Source organism: Telopea speciosissima, chromosome 10 (genome assembly GCF_018873765.1).
Source record: "Telopea speciosissima isolate NSW1024214 ecotype Mountain lineage chromosome 10, Tspe_v1, whole genome shotgun sequence".
NCBI lineage: Eukaryota > Viridiplantae > Streptophyta > Magnoliopsida > Proteales > Proteaceae > Telopea > Telopea speciosissima.
The window spans coordinates 45,724,531-45,740,407 of NC_057925.1; the positions used below are offsets into that span (position 1 = coordinate 45,724,531).

Below are 15,877 nucleotides of genomic sequence, written 5' to 3' on the forward strand. Positions count from 1 at the left end.
AAATTTCTTTGACAAAATGCAATCAGGAATTCAAATATTGAATACTTTCTGTTGCACTCTTTGAAGTTATTAGTGGTTTGTGTGTTCTTTAAGTTTTATCCAGAACTTCAACTTCAGTTTTCTTTGGTTCCTGTTGGTAGTTTCATCAGTGCACATATTGACTATGTTGACCATACCCTTTTTATCATAACCAAAAATCCATGTTGTACTAGGCATGGAGACTATTTACGTGTTGAACTCTCTTTAACTGTTTATCAAGCACAACTAGTATTTTGAATTCTTTGACATGCACCTTATTTATCTGTACCACAATGTGTAGCTATTGAAGAAAACTTCTGCCCGTCAAATACCAAATACCACGTCTCCTATGGAACATCTTCGCCGGGCAGTACAACAGGTCATTTACTGCTTCTGAGCTTGGAACCTTTTGAAAGAGACTTGTAAGCTCAATGTCTTCAGTTGGTTATGATCATGTAAATATTGCTGGTTCTTATGCACTTATGCTTATGCTAGAAATATATTCTAGTGCTTGCTTCTTGCTGTAAATTGTATGAAACCCTGATGAAACTACAGCTGTATCAATGCTTTTAACTCTTGATTCTAAGTAGAACTCTTAAGGGAATATACACTTCTTCCGTTACACGTCTGTGACGGGAACAATTGACATTAAATCTTCAGAGAAAGATCTTAATTAAGTAGTACGTTAGTATAAAGTACGGAAATCACCCTCAATGAATTTATGGTTGACTGGCTACTTCCGCTATGAGTTGCTTGGACCCTACTGCTCTAAAATGTATGTTGTGGGTGTGTATAAGTAGTGTTTATCTAGTTCTTTGGAATATATTTTTCTTATGATGTGCTGGTATTTAACAGTATCGATGCACCTTAATCCAATGAATTCTGAATTTTACCTTTTGTTTAGTGTGCTTTAATATTCTTTTTCCATTGTTGCTGGAAAAAATTTTCTCCATGAAAAGATTATAGGCATACTGATGTGATTAATTTATATTTTTATGAAGCAGTTAAATTATTGTTTTATTATTGTAATAGTGTAAGTTTTTTTTTTTTTAATGTAAAATCCTATAAGAGTATCTTGTTGTGAAAATGCCTTTACAATAGAATAATTGCTAATTTATGTTCTTGATTATTGTCCTGAGGCTTTCTGATGCAGATCTGGGGTTCCAAACCCCTATTCGGATCGCTTATGGGCCCACTCGAACAATAGAAGGCTCAAACAAAAGGATTGAAGCCAAAACCCGTAAAGAAATTGAAGTTAATAATAAAAGGGTGGCAATATTATAAATAATGTGAATCAAACTATCAAGAAAACAAACTAAGTAGTGGAATAACACGTATGATGGGTAAAGGGTATGCTTGGAACTATAGATATAATAAAAATATGAGGGATTAAAGGACTAAGGCGAGGGTATTATTTGAAAGTGGGAATAAAACAAAAGCAACAAAGAATCATGGGACAAGGGAAAAACTGGATCGCCTTCAACTTTGAGATGAAAACTAGTTCGGTTCCAGGTGATCGACCTTACCCAAATATGCTCGGACAGGCTTGGAAATCCAATGGTAATCCCTTATTACTTAACCTACTGAAACCAACACTCAAACCAGTACATCAGCCGCTTGAAGGACCATCGTAATCGACTGAAACAGGAAGTGGCGGAGAGATTCGAACCAAGATCTGAGTTCTGGTTCTTTTATCGAGATGAGGAGACCAATGGGGACAATGTGCTGGGCAGAGTCAACCTGAAGAGGCAAACCATTCCCTGAAATATCGAGTTGAACTGAGTTACACTAGGATATCTCCAGCGGACTCAAGCAAACTTAAGGTATTGCCGGTACAATAACCCAGAAGAAATATCAGACATAATATCAGTTGAAGAAGAAGTAAAGAGAAGAAAAAGGAGAATAGAAGAAGAGGAGGAAGATGGAGGTCACACGACCATTGCTATGGACCAACCGGCACCATAAACAACTCAACTAAATTCTCATTCTCAAATCTGAAACTTGCGCAGGTCACAACCTTGTATTAAAGAGAGAAAAAAAAAAGATTCCTATTAGTAATCTATAACTGAAAATTAAATTCCTAATCAACTCTACTATTAGTTAGCCTATTGAAACTAAAGTATGGAAAGGACTCTACCACTAAGTAGTCCGTTTATAACAAAAGATTACAAGATAAACTCCCAGTAGTAAATCTAAATGAATGAATAGCTTAATATCCTATTGAACCTAAAAGCCCAATTGGACCCTGATGCAGATTTATCACCAAACTGGGCTTCTTTAAATAAGAATAAGTCTAGGGTTTGGTTATATACATGTTGGGCCTTTGATCCGATGGGTTTTCTATGTAATAAGCCACTTTTATGGGCCTAAAATATGGGTACATGAGTTGCATACGGGATTAGCCCTATACTTAGTTTATTTTTATGTTTTTAATGTTTTAAATTGAACTGGTCCAAAGTTGGTTTGAGCCAGTGGTTCAATTTAAGTGATTTTATTAGTTTTTCTTTTAGTTGTTTAGTTGGGCTGCATTAGGACTCTATTTTGAGTCTATTTCAGTTTCCTAGTCAGTTTAAGTTACCTAATAGGTTAAAGATTGGGTTAGGCCTTTCCTTTGTAGTGTAGGAGTCTAATTTTGAGTCTTTTATATAAGGTTGTAACGGGTCAAAGTTTGGTACACGAATTTGATTAATAAAATTAGCTTTTGCTTGCTGCCATTGCTGCTGCCGCCCTGCTCTATTGAGTGTTGCCTTGTGAGTCATATTAAGGTGAAGGGACTGGTGGATCTCCAGTTGACTCCTTACGTCTTGTAAACCAGGAGAATCTGTTATAAGGGATTGGTAGACCTCCAATCGACTCCTTGCATCTTATAGATCGGGAGGATCTGTTTCTAGTTGTCTTCAAGCTGCTCCCATTGAAGACCTACAACTCCAAGTAAGTGTTTAGCAGTATTCATCATTCCCCCTTCTTCTCGTAACCCTCTACAACCTACCTTAACATCCCCCTTCTATTATTTGAATTCTCTAAACCCTAATTCACTTAAACTTTATTACCTTCCTCCTCCACCATTAAAACCATAGATCCATTAGAACCCTAAAACCTGCAACTATTCTTCTTCCCTTCTAGAAGGTCACATGCAAGGTGATTTTCGCGATAATTCTGCCCAGCCAAATCTAACTGTTGGAACCTGCTAATATTTTGATCGAATCTTCCTCAAACCCTAAGAAAGACTCGATCCAAATTTCAGTACCATCCACCCAGTCGATTGTATGAAATTACACTTTTACCCCTCTCTCCTATCTCTACTAGGAAACCTCCATAACTCCAGATTTAACCATCTAATTTAGCTGTAACTTTCAGCATATATTCCCCTCCACCCTACCCACACTCGACCTAAATATTAAGCCCATTCAACCACCTGATTTCCTACCCTAGATTCCATCATCTTGCACCTTTCAAAACCCTAACCCTATTTGCTGCCCAAATCCATCTAACCTATTTTAACCATCCAAAACTTACGAAACCTAGTTCATTAGACTCTCCTACACCTGCCTAGCTTTACCATATAAGATACCTATCTATGACCCTAACCCTAAAATTGACCTAAACCCTCAATTCTGCCCCCATCGAACCAGCAGCTTATAGATCCTGGTTGTGTTGGCTCCTAGTAGATCTCTTGTCTATCTACGACTACACTAGACCCAGTTCGTCTTCATATGGATTCTCCAACTGGTTTAACCCGGTCCAAGGAATTGCTTCTGCATCACTTTATTCTTGTCTTTGCATTTCTCTCATATATGGCTGTTTTCAGGCCAACTAGTTCTGTGTCAAAACAATACTAGCCTATGGCTTTAACAAAATAGAATATGAAGGTTCCCAATATTTTTATTGGGTTTATTAAGTTGAAGGATACATCAAAACTGAATAAGAAATAGAAGTTCTCTTTTTGCTGCAAATTTTGGCGATTCACATTTTACCACTAGCAGGGCGAGAATTCAATGCTAGCCGACCACATTTAGTTGGGATAAGGTTAGGTTGTTGTTGTATCAGAGATGAGGATGTTGAGATGGATGTGCATCAAAACTAGGAATGTTAAAGTAAGTAATTACCATAATAGAGCTGATTTGGGAGTTGCCCCGATATAGGGTAAGCTCTGTGAAAATCGTTTGAGGTGGCATGGCCATGTTCAACGGAGGCCTTGAGATGCACCAATACGGAGGAGTGCTTTGACTATGGTTGAAGGATCTAAAAGAGCTAGCGGCAGGCCTAAAATGACCCTAGCAGAAGTAGTGAGGAAAGACATGCATAGTTAGGCCTTGTCTGAAGTATGACCTCGAATAGAGCTGATGGAGGGCAACGATCCATGTAGCCGACCTCATTTAGGTGGGATATTGGTGAGCTTTTATTGATGTTTCTGTGCAATTCTTTTAACTATTATTTTTGTCGAGCTGATTGGGGGTGGGTGTCGTGCTCTTTTCTTTTTACTATTATTTTTATATTTTAATATTTTATCATTGCAAGGATCCATGTAGCCGATCCCATTTAGTTGGGTTAAGGGCATAAGGCTGAGTTGTTGTTGTAGGGCAAGAATTCAATGCTAGTGATGACTTTTCGCAGATTAGAATTATTTTCTGTTAAAGATTCGCCAGAAAATAATTGCAAGGTCTTTTTTATGTGGGATATTGTCTGCAGGTCATAAATCCAGTGAAGAACTTTGGTGTTTTGTGAAGGGTTTGAGTTATGAGGGCGGGCCTTGGTGCAACAGTAAGGTTGCTTTATTGTGACCAAGTAGTCACGCGTTCGAGTCTGGAAACAGCATCTCCCTGCAAAAGCAGGGTAATGCTCTGTACATTATGACCCTCCCCAGACCCCACAGTGGTGGGAGCCTCGTGCACTGGGTACGCCCCTTTAAGGGTTGAGTTATACGAGGAATTTGACTGGATGGCCAGAAAGGATTGTGTAGAAGATGATATTAAGATGTGGTGCAGCGAAGTTGTTTTTGAGTCTTGAGTAAAATTTAAATGGGATTTATCAATTGAATTGGCCTAGGTATGAAATAACCAATCTAAGGTTGGGTAAGTGCCTGTCAGATTTGGATTTGGCTCAGGATTGTAGTTTAGGCTACTGGGTGAATCAATGAAGCTCTATTAGTATACTTGACATTTTAGAAAATTATATTTTAAGTATTACATTCTGCTTACTGGGTTCCTGAATATTCCAGGTTCCAATGGATTGATCTCACTCACAAGCTTATGACAAAATCTGAGCAGAAAAAGCAACTTTTTGTTCGTATTCAATAAAAGGCGTACCCAATGCATGATGGTTCTGCCACTGCAGGGTCTGGGGAGGGTCATAATGTATGCAGCCTTACCCCTGCTTTCGCTGAGAGGCTGTTCCTAGACTCGAATCCGTGACCTCTTGGTCACAATGGAGCTACCTTACTGTTGCACCAAGGCCCGCCCTCAATGTCTAATAATAGTTGAAAGCTGAGAGCTGTATAATAAACTCCTGATAAGACAAGGTCAATCCTCCTCAGGAGACTAGGCTAGACCCGATATATTAAATCTGAACCAAGTAAATGAAATGCAAACATATAATAGTGTTAACGATAAGGATCCAGCCTTATCTCCTCTCTCCAATCGGATAGAGACTAAGTCTCCCTCTACATGTGATAACAATGCTTGTGCAAACATGGCTCTTATCTCAACCTCACTACATCAAGCAACATCAGTAGTTGAGTCATTATCCAACACTGCCAAGCTTAAGGATCACGATCAGGATAGTTTAAGATCAGCATATCAAAAACAAACTTGTATTTATCCATGTAAAACCACATCGGCTAAACCTCTATATAATAAGAGGATTAGTGGAGGCTAAATCAATCAAGGAAACACTGTTGTGTGGACGTAGGTTTCAAGGAAACCGAACCACGTTAAAACATCTGTGCCACTATCTCCTCTCTTCTTCCAATTTCAAATCTTAACAAATAGGAACTAAACTCGACCACTCCCAAGGTTGGACCAGAATATACATTATAGAAATATCCTGAAGCACCTGACTGAAGAGCTTGTGAAGTCTTAAAGTTGTTTCAGTATGAATTCAGCAAGGTTTCAAAAAGCAGAATCGAGGATCGAATCAATCAGTGCCAATTCCGATCTGAATCCGCCGGAAACGGAGCAGAATTGGCAGGACTTGCCCGATTCGACTGATCTGATTTCGATTTTTAAAACCATGGAACTTAGTGAAATTTCTTTATTTCTGATTCATTTCACACTTATTTCCCTACATGACTTGGTGTAAAATACACCTCCTAATTAAACAAATGATAAAAAGGGGTAAAGGCACTGACAACTGTTGATTCTGTTTCTTTACATAATGCTTTTGGTCTTACTCATGGTTTTAGTGGGTGCGACTGTTCTCCCCACGGGTCCTAAGCAGCGGTGTCTATAATTCCCTTATTTATTTGAAAAGGAAAGCCTCCCTGTTCTACTCTCCGGAATAGGGATTGGGAAATCTTTTAAGGCAAAAAAAATGCCAGAGCAAATACTATTGAAAAGCAATGTATGGTTTCCCCCGGCTACTTGCCTTTTCCTTTGTCATCTTCAACGTATATATGGGACATTAATAAATTAAAGTGGTAAGAAAATTGGGGGGTGGGGTGATGGAGAGGTAAGTAAACTTTCTAAAACATAGACGAATGAGTAAATGACAGAATCTAGTAGTTTTGACTTCCATGTTTCGCCAAATTAAACAAATAAAATGAATTGTTTGCTCCTCTAAAGCTAAAAATGAGTACTTTGAAATTCCAACAATCAAATGGTGCATGTTTCGAACTGTTGAGTCCTTTCTGAGATCTGTTGGAACTAAATGTGGATATAGGAATGGAGGATACTAAATTATTCTCCGTTTGTGGTAGTCTCTGGATTTTGGAAAGTCACTCTTTTGTGGTGATGGAAGATCCCTCAGAAGGAATACATTTTGGGTAGGGAAGAGCAATTGCTTACATTTTTGGAAGGATTTTTGGTAAAGTGATTCTCCTCTTTTTCGTTTCTCTGAGCTTTTATGCTTCAGCATTTCAGGAAGGGGCAACTCTTATACTTGATCCATCCTTTACATATATATATATATATACATATATATATATATAAAGAATGTGTGTTGCAATACAGTGATATATTTTTTTATCATTCAAGGTCATAAAACAAAATGAACATTTCAAGTTTTGGTGGAGCAAATAACATAGTGATCGTATATATTATTTAGTTAAGTTTTTAAATATTGTGGCTTTGGAATTTCCTTTATAAGAACACTACACTACTGATCGCCTCTCATCCTGCCTTCTCAATGCCCGGGCATCCATCCAATGCATTCTTTTTGATACATTATGGAACACTGAACATTTCATTTCTTCAATCATTGATAAGAACTAATAAATTACTCAAGTTTCATTCAAATGCATCATGGGTACTTACTGTTCTTACGTAGATGAAAAGTTCCTTGGATACAATGAGGCGGGCCTTGGAAAGTTTTAGCACAAGCGGGAGGGATTCTCTGGAATTGAATCTGTGTCGGCATCTGTCACACTGGCTGTTGAAGGTGCCTGCTGATGAAAGACATCCCCAGAATGCCCCCCTTTTTGTGCCTGTCTCACTTGTAGTTGCCTGGTCTTTCCCATTCCATCATGATGCAGATCCCGGGTCCGGAAACTCTACACGGATTGCTTATGAGCCCACCCAATTAACATAAATCCAAATAGAAAGGCAATGGCAATTTTGTAATAACCATAATTTTCTAAGGGGCTGTTAGGTATGTAAAGAAGGAGGGATGCAAAGGGGATTACGATTTACTAACTAAGGACGAACTTGAGAAAATATAAGGTATGGGACATGGGGGAATAAAAGGTAATGGAAAGGGTATATTTGGCAATAGAGCAATAAATACCAAGGAGAAGGAATCGTGAGACATAGTTTGAGAACTCACGAGATCTTGGTGAGATCTCGGCGAGTTTCTCGATTTTTTTGAGAAACCGAGATGAGATGGGATACGATACAAAATAATACAAGATCTTGGCGAAATCTCGGATCTCGGGTTGACCCATGGAAATGACCCATCTACTATGTATTTACTTACCTAACTCGACAAAACTCGACATATCTCGGCGAGATCTCGGGTTGACCCATGGATATGACCCATCTACTATGTATTTACTTACCTAACTCGACATAACTCTTATATGCTTGCTTTGGAGCACTATATGCAACATTATAGCAACACTATGTCATGGGAAGACTATGTGACACTAGCGGAGACTGAATACTTGATTCAAAGTCATTTTATGTGATGATAGTTGTAACACTGTTAAACAGTTTGATGTATCACTTTAACATTTCTAATTCTTATTTAAGTTGTTTAGCTATTAATTGAATGTTTTGCTTGCTTTCTATTACTAAATTATGTGTAGAGTAGGGTATTTTAGTACGTCATCGTCTACCAACCTATGGTCCGAATTGAAACTCATATTTGGACTTTGTTTTTGCAAAATTTGATAGTGCCATTGTGTTCAAATGGCCTAAAATAGTCTGAATACCAAATTTCAGACCCAAACTAGGTCTAAAACCCACCGAGTTGAGGCTTCGAGTCAGAAAAAAAAAAATGCACCAACTCGGCGAGATCTCAACTCGACTCGGTTGTTCCAAGGGCCGAGTTGGTACCGAGACCCGAGTTTTAGTACCTTGCCATGAGATAGGAAGATTGCTCTTCTTTCTTGCATCTGTAACTCATGGCTGAAAATCAGATTTATTACTAGAGGAAAATCGGTAGTAAGAGGAAAATGAAAACTATGAAAAGAGGTAGATGAGAGAGATTTAGGGAGAGGACCAGAAACGAGAGAGAGGGAAGGGAGCACACACTCACCAGTTCTTGGTTACAACCAACGAACTTAATTTTCATTCAATATTCTCAAATCTGAGTGTTGCGTAGGTTACAACTTGTATTTAAAGATGAAATAAAGACTCCTAATAAAAATTTAAAACTGAAATTATATCCTAAATCAACTCTATCTTTAATTAGCCTATTAAAACACAAAAAGGACTCCACCACTAATAGGTAACCCATTCAAAGTAAAAGACTGGAAGAGAAAATCCCAATAATAATTCTAAATAAATATAAATAAATAACTAAATATCCTACTAAACCTAAAAACCCATTTGGACCCTGATCGTCTTCATATGGATCAGTTTAGCCCGGTCCAAGGAATTGCCCCTGCATCACATCGCCACTGCATATGAATCAGGAACATACACCTCTTTTTACGTTCTTACACCTAACCTTGAGATGGATGTTGAAACATGGCAGATAAAACAAGAGACATGAAATCTATCTGAGGGGAAATTTAATTTGAATAATGAAATGTTGGTAGCAAGATAGAAATAAAAATATCTGAACTGATTAGATAATATTATCATCATTATCTGAATATGTAGTAAGTAAATTAGTAAAATTTAGGGATATGCCTGGCTTTGCTCATCCTGCTTTTGCTGGTAGTCAATGGTAAAGGGTGTTATATGTTGGGGACTCTTTTGCTGGTCAATCGTATTTTCTTTCCATTTGTGTTGGAGGATCAATCAATTTAAACCTATATTTTTGATGTATTTCTTTTTAAAATCATGCTTGCATGTGTAGACTTTCAAACATGACGCTTACTGGCAATCCTTAGACAGGGTTGTGAAGTATCAGTTAAAGAGCTAGACAGCCTATTGTCCATCCTTGTTGAGAAGAAAAGAAAGATGGAGCAAGAGGAAGCTGAGACAAATATGAAAATTCTACTTGACTTCTTGAATTGCCTGAGGAAGCAAAAACTAGAAGAGCTTAATGAGGTTTGTATTTGTGAAAGATTTATATTTTTCTTGAACGCATTCATGTTTTTTCTTCTATTTTTATTTGTCAAGTTCATCCATATGAGACCGGATGGTGCTCAATATAATATCTTCTTTTTGGTGGATTCTGGCAAGAAAGGATACTAGATGATTGTAGTGTTTCATTGCATTATTCTCCATTATGAACTTTTAATTCTATTTTTTAATGAGAACTACTGGAGGTCAACGATTCTTTTTCTTTTATGGGTAAGACCTATTTAAGCCTCTTCTATTGATTACTTGGGACCACTACCTACTTCCCCCCTCCATCATTGCTTTTTAATGGGTCTATTGGTCAACTAAGAAGGTATTCGGATATCATTATCGTCATTATTATTATTAATTTTTTTTGAGAAAACGTAATTGATTTATTGTCCTTTTTATTATTGCTACTATTATTGTTAGCAAATGTGTACCACTTGAACTTATCACTGAAATTATTTTAGCGTTTTCACCATTTTGACCTTATCTTTCTGAGTCAAAATCTTATTGAACTTGAATTATTCCCACACCACAGGATTCCTTTATCATGTTTTGCAGACAAAGTTGACCCATTCATGGTGTGTCCCCCTGCTTGTGCAGTACTGTCAGACTGTTTATTGACCATCTTTAATGTCTATTAGACTGGAGCCAAGTAGATTTGCAGATTTAGTATATATTTAATGTGCTTATCCACTTTTTGCAGGTACAAAATGACCTCCAGTACATTAAGGAAGACATTAGTGCAGTAGAGAGACACAGAGTAGAGTTATATCGCACAAGGGAGAGATACTCAGTGCAATTGCGCATGCTTAATGATGATACTATGGCAACAAAAGCATGGTCTTCATCAATGGATAAACATGGCAGTGGTTTTATATCAAGTGCTCATAATGCACAAGGCAGGATGGGTTCAGGCAATTTTCAGGACAAAAAAGCTGATGTAAAGGCTCCACTAAGCTCTCAGGGACTACAAAGAAAGGATGCTTTTAGTGGTTCTGATCTGCAAAATGTTGTTACTCACTCAGGACTTGCTGTGGCTAGAAAAAGGAGGGTTCATGCACAGGTCAGAAATCTTATGAGGTGTGAATTTGCGTAATCTAGCTAGTTGTATGCAGTGTCACATTGCAATAAATATTTGAGAAGATCGAAGGTACATATGGTGTACTGTACAAAATGATATACAGAGAGTGTATTGGTAGACCTGCAAGGCTGCAAGTCACTCGAACTGATGACCTATTAACTAAATAGACCTATTTAGTCTATTAACTAAATAGAACGAGGAACCAGTAATGGTATGGAAGAATGGCAATACGTCTGGTAGAATTCCATCTAGTGTTCATGGGTACTTTAATTCCATGTTAAAAGTTACAAAATATCCTAGGTGGTGATTCCCATGAATGCGTGTGATCCATGAGTGCTGACATGCTGATCTTTCATTTCTGTGTCCATTCTGTTAAATCTTGTGGACCTGAGCATAGTTGTATACCACACGATAGGCTGAGTCCCCCCCCTATCATGGTGTACTAGTGGGCTGTCTCAGCGGTAATAGATGCTTAGTTTTTTCTATTTTCTTCTGAAGTAGCTTCCTTATTAATCTAGATCTCTATCTCTCTAGTTAGCTAAGTTTTCTCTGCTGTTTATTTTCCTAATTCTATTAGGAAGCCTTGTAATCTGATTCTATATATTGATATGAAAGGAGTTGGGGGGGGGGGGGGGTTGGCTACATCTATCGGTTGCTAGCCTTCTCAGCAATCTTTTCTTCTTCTTCCATCGTTCTTCTCTTCTTTTCTCCTTCTTTCTCTTGTATGGTTGCTGATTAATAGATTCTGATATTGTTACACACTTACACATTCAAGATTCTAGTTGAATTGAGATATATCTTAAAGTAATGAGGTTGAGGAGTCCATTACCTTTTTATTTTTTCGGGCCTTTTGGATAAGAGAATTTTATTTATTAAATTGGAAACAGATGATGTTTTCAGTGAGTTATGATCCATGTACAAGATATTCAAACCTGTGTAGTATAAATTTTGACCTGTGGTGCTGTCACAACCCCTTCAAGTGTGGTAGTTTGTTAGTTATGAAACATGTACAGAAAATTGTGTGGAATAATTTCTTCATCTATGGTGCTATCCCAGTCGCTTCTAACTCTGCAATATGTGATGCTTGTTTAATTCTTGGAGATCAGTATCCACAAAAGCAAAAACTAAAAGTGTTGAATTTGTATTTCATTCTAATAAAAGTTCTTCAATACGCGTCAGTTCCTTTTCTTTCACCCATATTGTATTGGATTCTCTCTGGCTTCCTGAGGCCTGTTTCTGGTCATCCAACGATACGATAACAGGTAAACCTTACAAACATCTGTAATAAGATGCTCCATATGTTTGAGGGAGAAGGATGCAGTGGATCAGAAGATGTATGGCTGTCGAACTTTTGTTTTCCACTACACAGTTCCCTCTTCCTGGTCCTCCCCAACACTAAGTGACCTTCTGTTAGGATTTTGTAGTCAGGGCATCCACAAAAAAGATGGATTATATGAAATAGGTTGGAGAGTCTCATTTACACTTCAATGAGAGAAGTGGAGAGAAACTTTCCTTACCACCCACCAATTAGGATTTCTTTCCGAATTGGCTGATCAACAAAAACAACAACAAACTCAGCCTTATTCCAACTTAATGGGGTCGGCTACATGGATCTAAACAAATCAAAATATGGAAAATATAGACTTAACCAAAGAAGGAAAGAAACGATGGAAAAGAGAGATGGGGAAAGAGATGAGAGATGAAAAAGGAAAAGGACAAAAGAAGATGGGAAATAAATAGAAAAATGAACGATGAATGATGAAAGATAAAAAATAGTAAGAAAGAGGCATAGCCCAACCCGTCAGGAGAATCTCAGCTAAATGGGGTCTGCGACATGGATCCTTGACCTCCAGTAGGGTCTGTCCGAGCTCCGAGGTCATACTTGGAACAACCTCTAGCCTATGCATGTCCTTCCTCACCACTTCTCCTATGGTCATTTTAGGTCTGCCCCTAGCTCTTTTAGCACCTTCAATCCGAATTGGCTGATCACCTTTTTCAATTGTGGCTTGACACAGATTTGTGAGCTGGCTTATTTTCAAATCATTCACATTCTCCTTAGCCTAGTGCATCAACCTATGTTCACAATTTTTCTGTTGATGTCCATGTGGAAGCCAACTTTTATATCTATCAGTGACACAAAAACATTCCTTGTGGGCAGTTTTTTTTGTTTTTGTTTTGGAGAGGGGGTGGGGGTGGTCCAAAAGAGTTCCATGTTTGCACATCACCCTCACCTTGTGTCAGATTTCTGTCCAAATACTGTGCCTAGTTTTGTACCAAATGAAAGCATTCTGTCCTTTACATTTTTTAGTTTAAAAATTTGGAACCACAAGTCCAATTCATGGCAGGCTGAACTGCTGAGGTGTGATGTTAACTGGACATGTTGCCAATCCAGAGGGTCCCCCATCCGAGGGATGCTCCGCATTGACAGTACTTCACTGAAATTAGAGAGTTCACCTAGTTAAGACATCTAGGTAATACACCAAGCATATGTATATACTATATATTTGTGTATGTGTTTGATTTTTGTTTTCTGTCATTCTCATTGCCATCTCTTGCAATAGTTCAATGACCTTCAAGAGTGTTATCTGCAAAAGAGGCGATTTCGGGGTAGCCAACCACATAAACAAGAAAAACAAGACACAAATGCCACAAGTAGAGAAGGTTATCATGCTGGTCTTGAGGATTTCCAATCAGTTTTGACCACCTTCACACGATATAGGTATACAAGTAACATGATTATTGCTTTGGTTTGTGTTGGGCTTCTTTTAAAGAAAACTTTCCTGTTTTTGCTATTTCTGGATGGTTGGCCTATCCTTTATATCTGGTTTACCAATATTCTTTTTTTTTTTCCTGGCGTGATCAGCCGATTGAGGGTCATAGCTGAACTCAGGCATGGGGATCTTTTCCACTCGGCCAACATTGTATCAAGGTAAGGTGAAATATAACTTATGGTTTCATTCAACTAGAGATTTCTATCTCCCAAGTCATGAGACTTGTTTTTACCCAAACCTAAAAAAAAAAGTTCAGAAGACTTGTCACTTGAAATTGACTTCCTTTGCTCAAAGAGCTTGACTTGTTCGAGTGGATTAATTTATTATGGCAAAATTTTAATAAAAAAAGGTCCTTCCAGGTGTCACAATGAAGAGTGAATCAGCTTGTTTCAGTATCCTTATATTTACACTCAGAAGTTTTTTTTGCTAAGTTGGAGTGGAGGGGCACAAATTTTAAATTCACTTCTTATGGAATCTTGTGGAGAAACTGTATCCAGAGGTAAACAGGGAAAAAAGGCCAATCGCAGAATCTCGTAATATGTGAATACGGACTGCAGTAGTGGACGAGCACCTATTTTTGCCACATGGCAGGTCGCATGGGGTGCAATTTTGTGGACAGGTAGACCCCAAGGTCTCCTGCTTACATGTCAAGTTTCAGCTCATGAGGAGTTCACCACATGGAAAATTAAGTATTGTACACAAATGCATGGACATACATGGGAGGGTAAATGATTGAATTTGTGGCTGGATTTTACTCGTGATATATCCAGACCATTCCATAAATATCAAATGGTCAGAATGGCTGAATCACCCTTCCATGTGGCACAATTTGATGTGCCCATCCACCTATTTTTGTAGACAAGCCCATAAGAGAAACTTTTGCCTATTTAATAAACCAAAATACTATAACCCAAAACGTAATGAGTAAATTAGCTGTTGGATTCTCTTGAATGAAGATAGCCATGAATCAATTGGGTCATTGTTAACTCCGTTGACTTGCTGTATCATTCAAATGCTTGGGAGAATTGAAGTTACTTGGTAATTCTAGACAAACAGTTCAATTTGGCTGCATCATGAGTAGAAGCTGTTAAGTTTTCTGAATTTGATATTTGTTACCAGGATTTAGTAGAGCACTGGAAATTTGGGACGGGCATGTAGCTTGGAATGTTTTCTCTGTTAAATTTTTGACTGCGTAGAGAGATCAAATCTTCAGTTACTGCTAGGGATATGCCTTGTATTTCTTCCCAACCTGTTAAGAATGTTCTATTTGTTGAATTAATATCCGTTTACAAAATTCTAGGCTTCATTCAATCTAGTAGTTGGTTTTTGCTCCTGAAGAAACCGGATATTTTTAAGTCTTGAGGATTTGGCTGTAGCTGCTATTGCCTTAGATTATTTTTTTATAATAATTTTATTTTGATGTTTTAACATCTCTACTTTTCCTTTTAAGTATTTTGTGTAATACCTAAAAATTCCCATAATGGGGGTAAAGATATAATCAATGAACATAAAAATATTTTGACACTCCATTTGTCAGGATTGCTGTAGGAATATGTGAACCCAAATGAATCAATGAATCTGTAGTTGTTGATATACATCATAGATGTCACGGCGTCTATGCGACACCAACAAGGCGTCCAAGGCGACCAAGGTGCCTGGACGCCTAGGCGATGCCTTGACAACTATGATGTACATTGTTGTTGACCTTACTTAACAGCTCAAGCTTTTGGGATAAGCAGTTGTAACATGGTATCAGGTTAGGGAGGTTGAGTGTTTGATCCCTGGGAAGTGCAATGGGGTTCCCCGACACATTCTCCCCTCAGTGCCAATGTGATGGTGTTTTTGCGTGAATGGGTGTCATGTGCAGGGTCGTGTGTGTACAGGCCTGCACGTGCGGGTGAGGGTGTTGGTATACATTATTGTTGCCTTTACTTAGAAGCGAGCTTTTGGGATAAGTAATTGTAACAGTAGTGACTCCTGCATTTGTTGAATGAGACTGAAAGAGAAGAAAGGACATGAAGGAAGGGGAGATATTATTGATTATTACTGTGCAATCTTTATAAAATTGGGTTCAAGCTCATAGGTTCATTGATAGTGATAATGGAAACGATCAT

At 38.0% G+C, this 15,877-nt stretch overlaps 1 protein-coding gene across 1 annotated transcript in view; it reads left to right on the plus strand.

The window, feature by feature from the left end:
- The window catches only part of LOC122642595 (E3 ubiquitin-protein ligase COP1-like), a 28,456-nt gene that overhangs the window by 1,946 nt on the left and 10,633 nt on the right, over positions 1-15,877 (plus strand). The window contains exons 3-7 of the mRNA XM_043836110.1: positions 320-397; positions 9,735-9,890; positions 10,615-10,974; positions 13,554-13,711; positions 13,856-13,921. Of these exons, the coding sequence (XP_043692045.1) occupies positions 320-397; positions 9,735-9,890; positions 10,615-10,974; positions 13,554-13,711; positions 13,856-13,921 (818 nt within the window). The remainder of the gene's footprint in view (positions 1-319; positions 398-9,734; positions 9,891-10,614; positions 10,975-13,553; positions 13,712-13,855; positions 13,922-15,877) is intronic.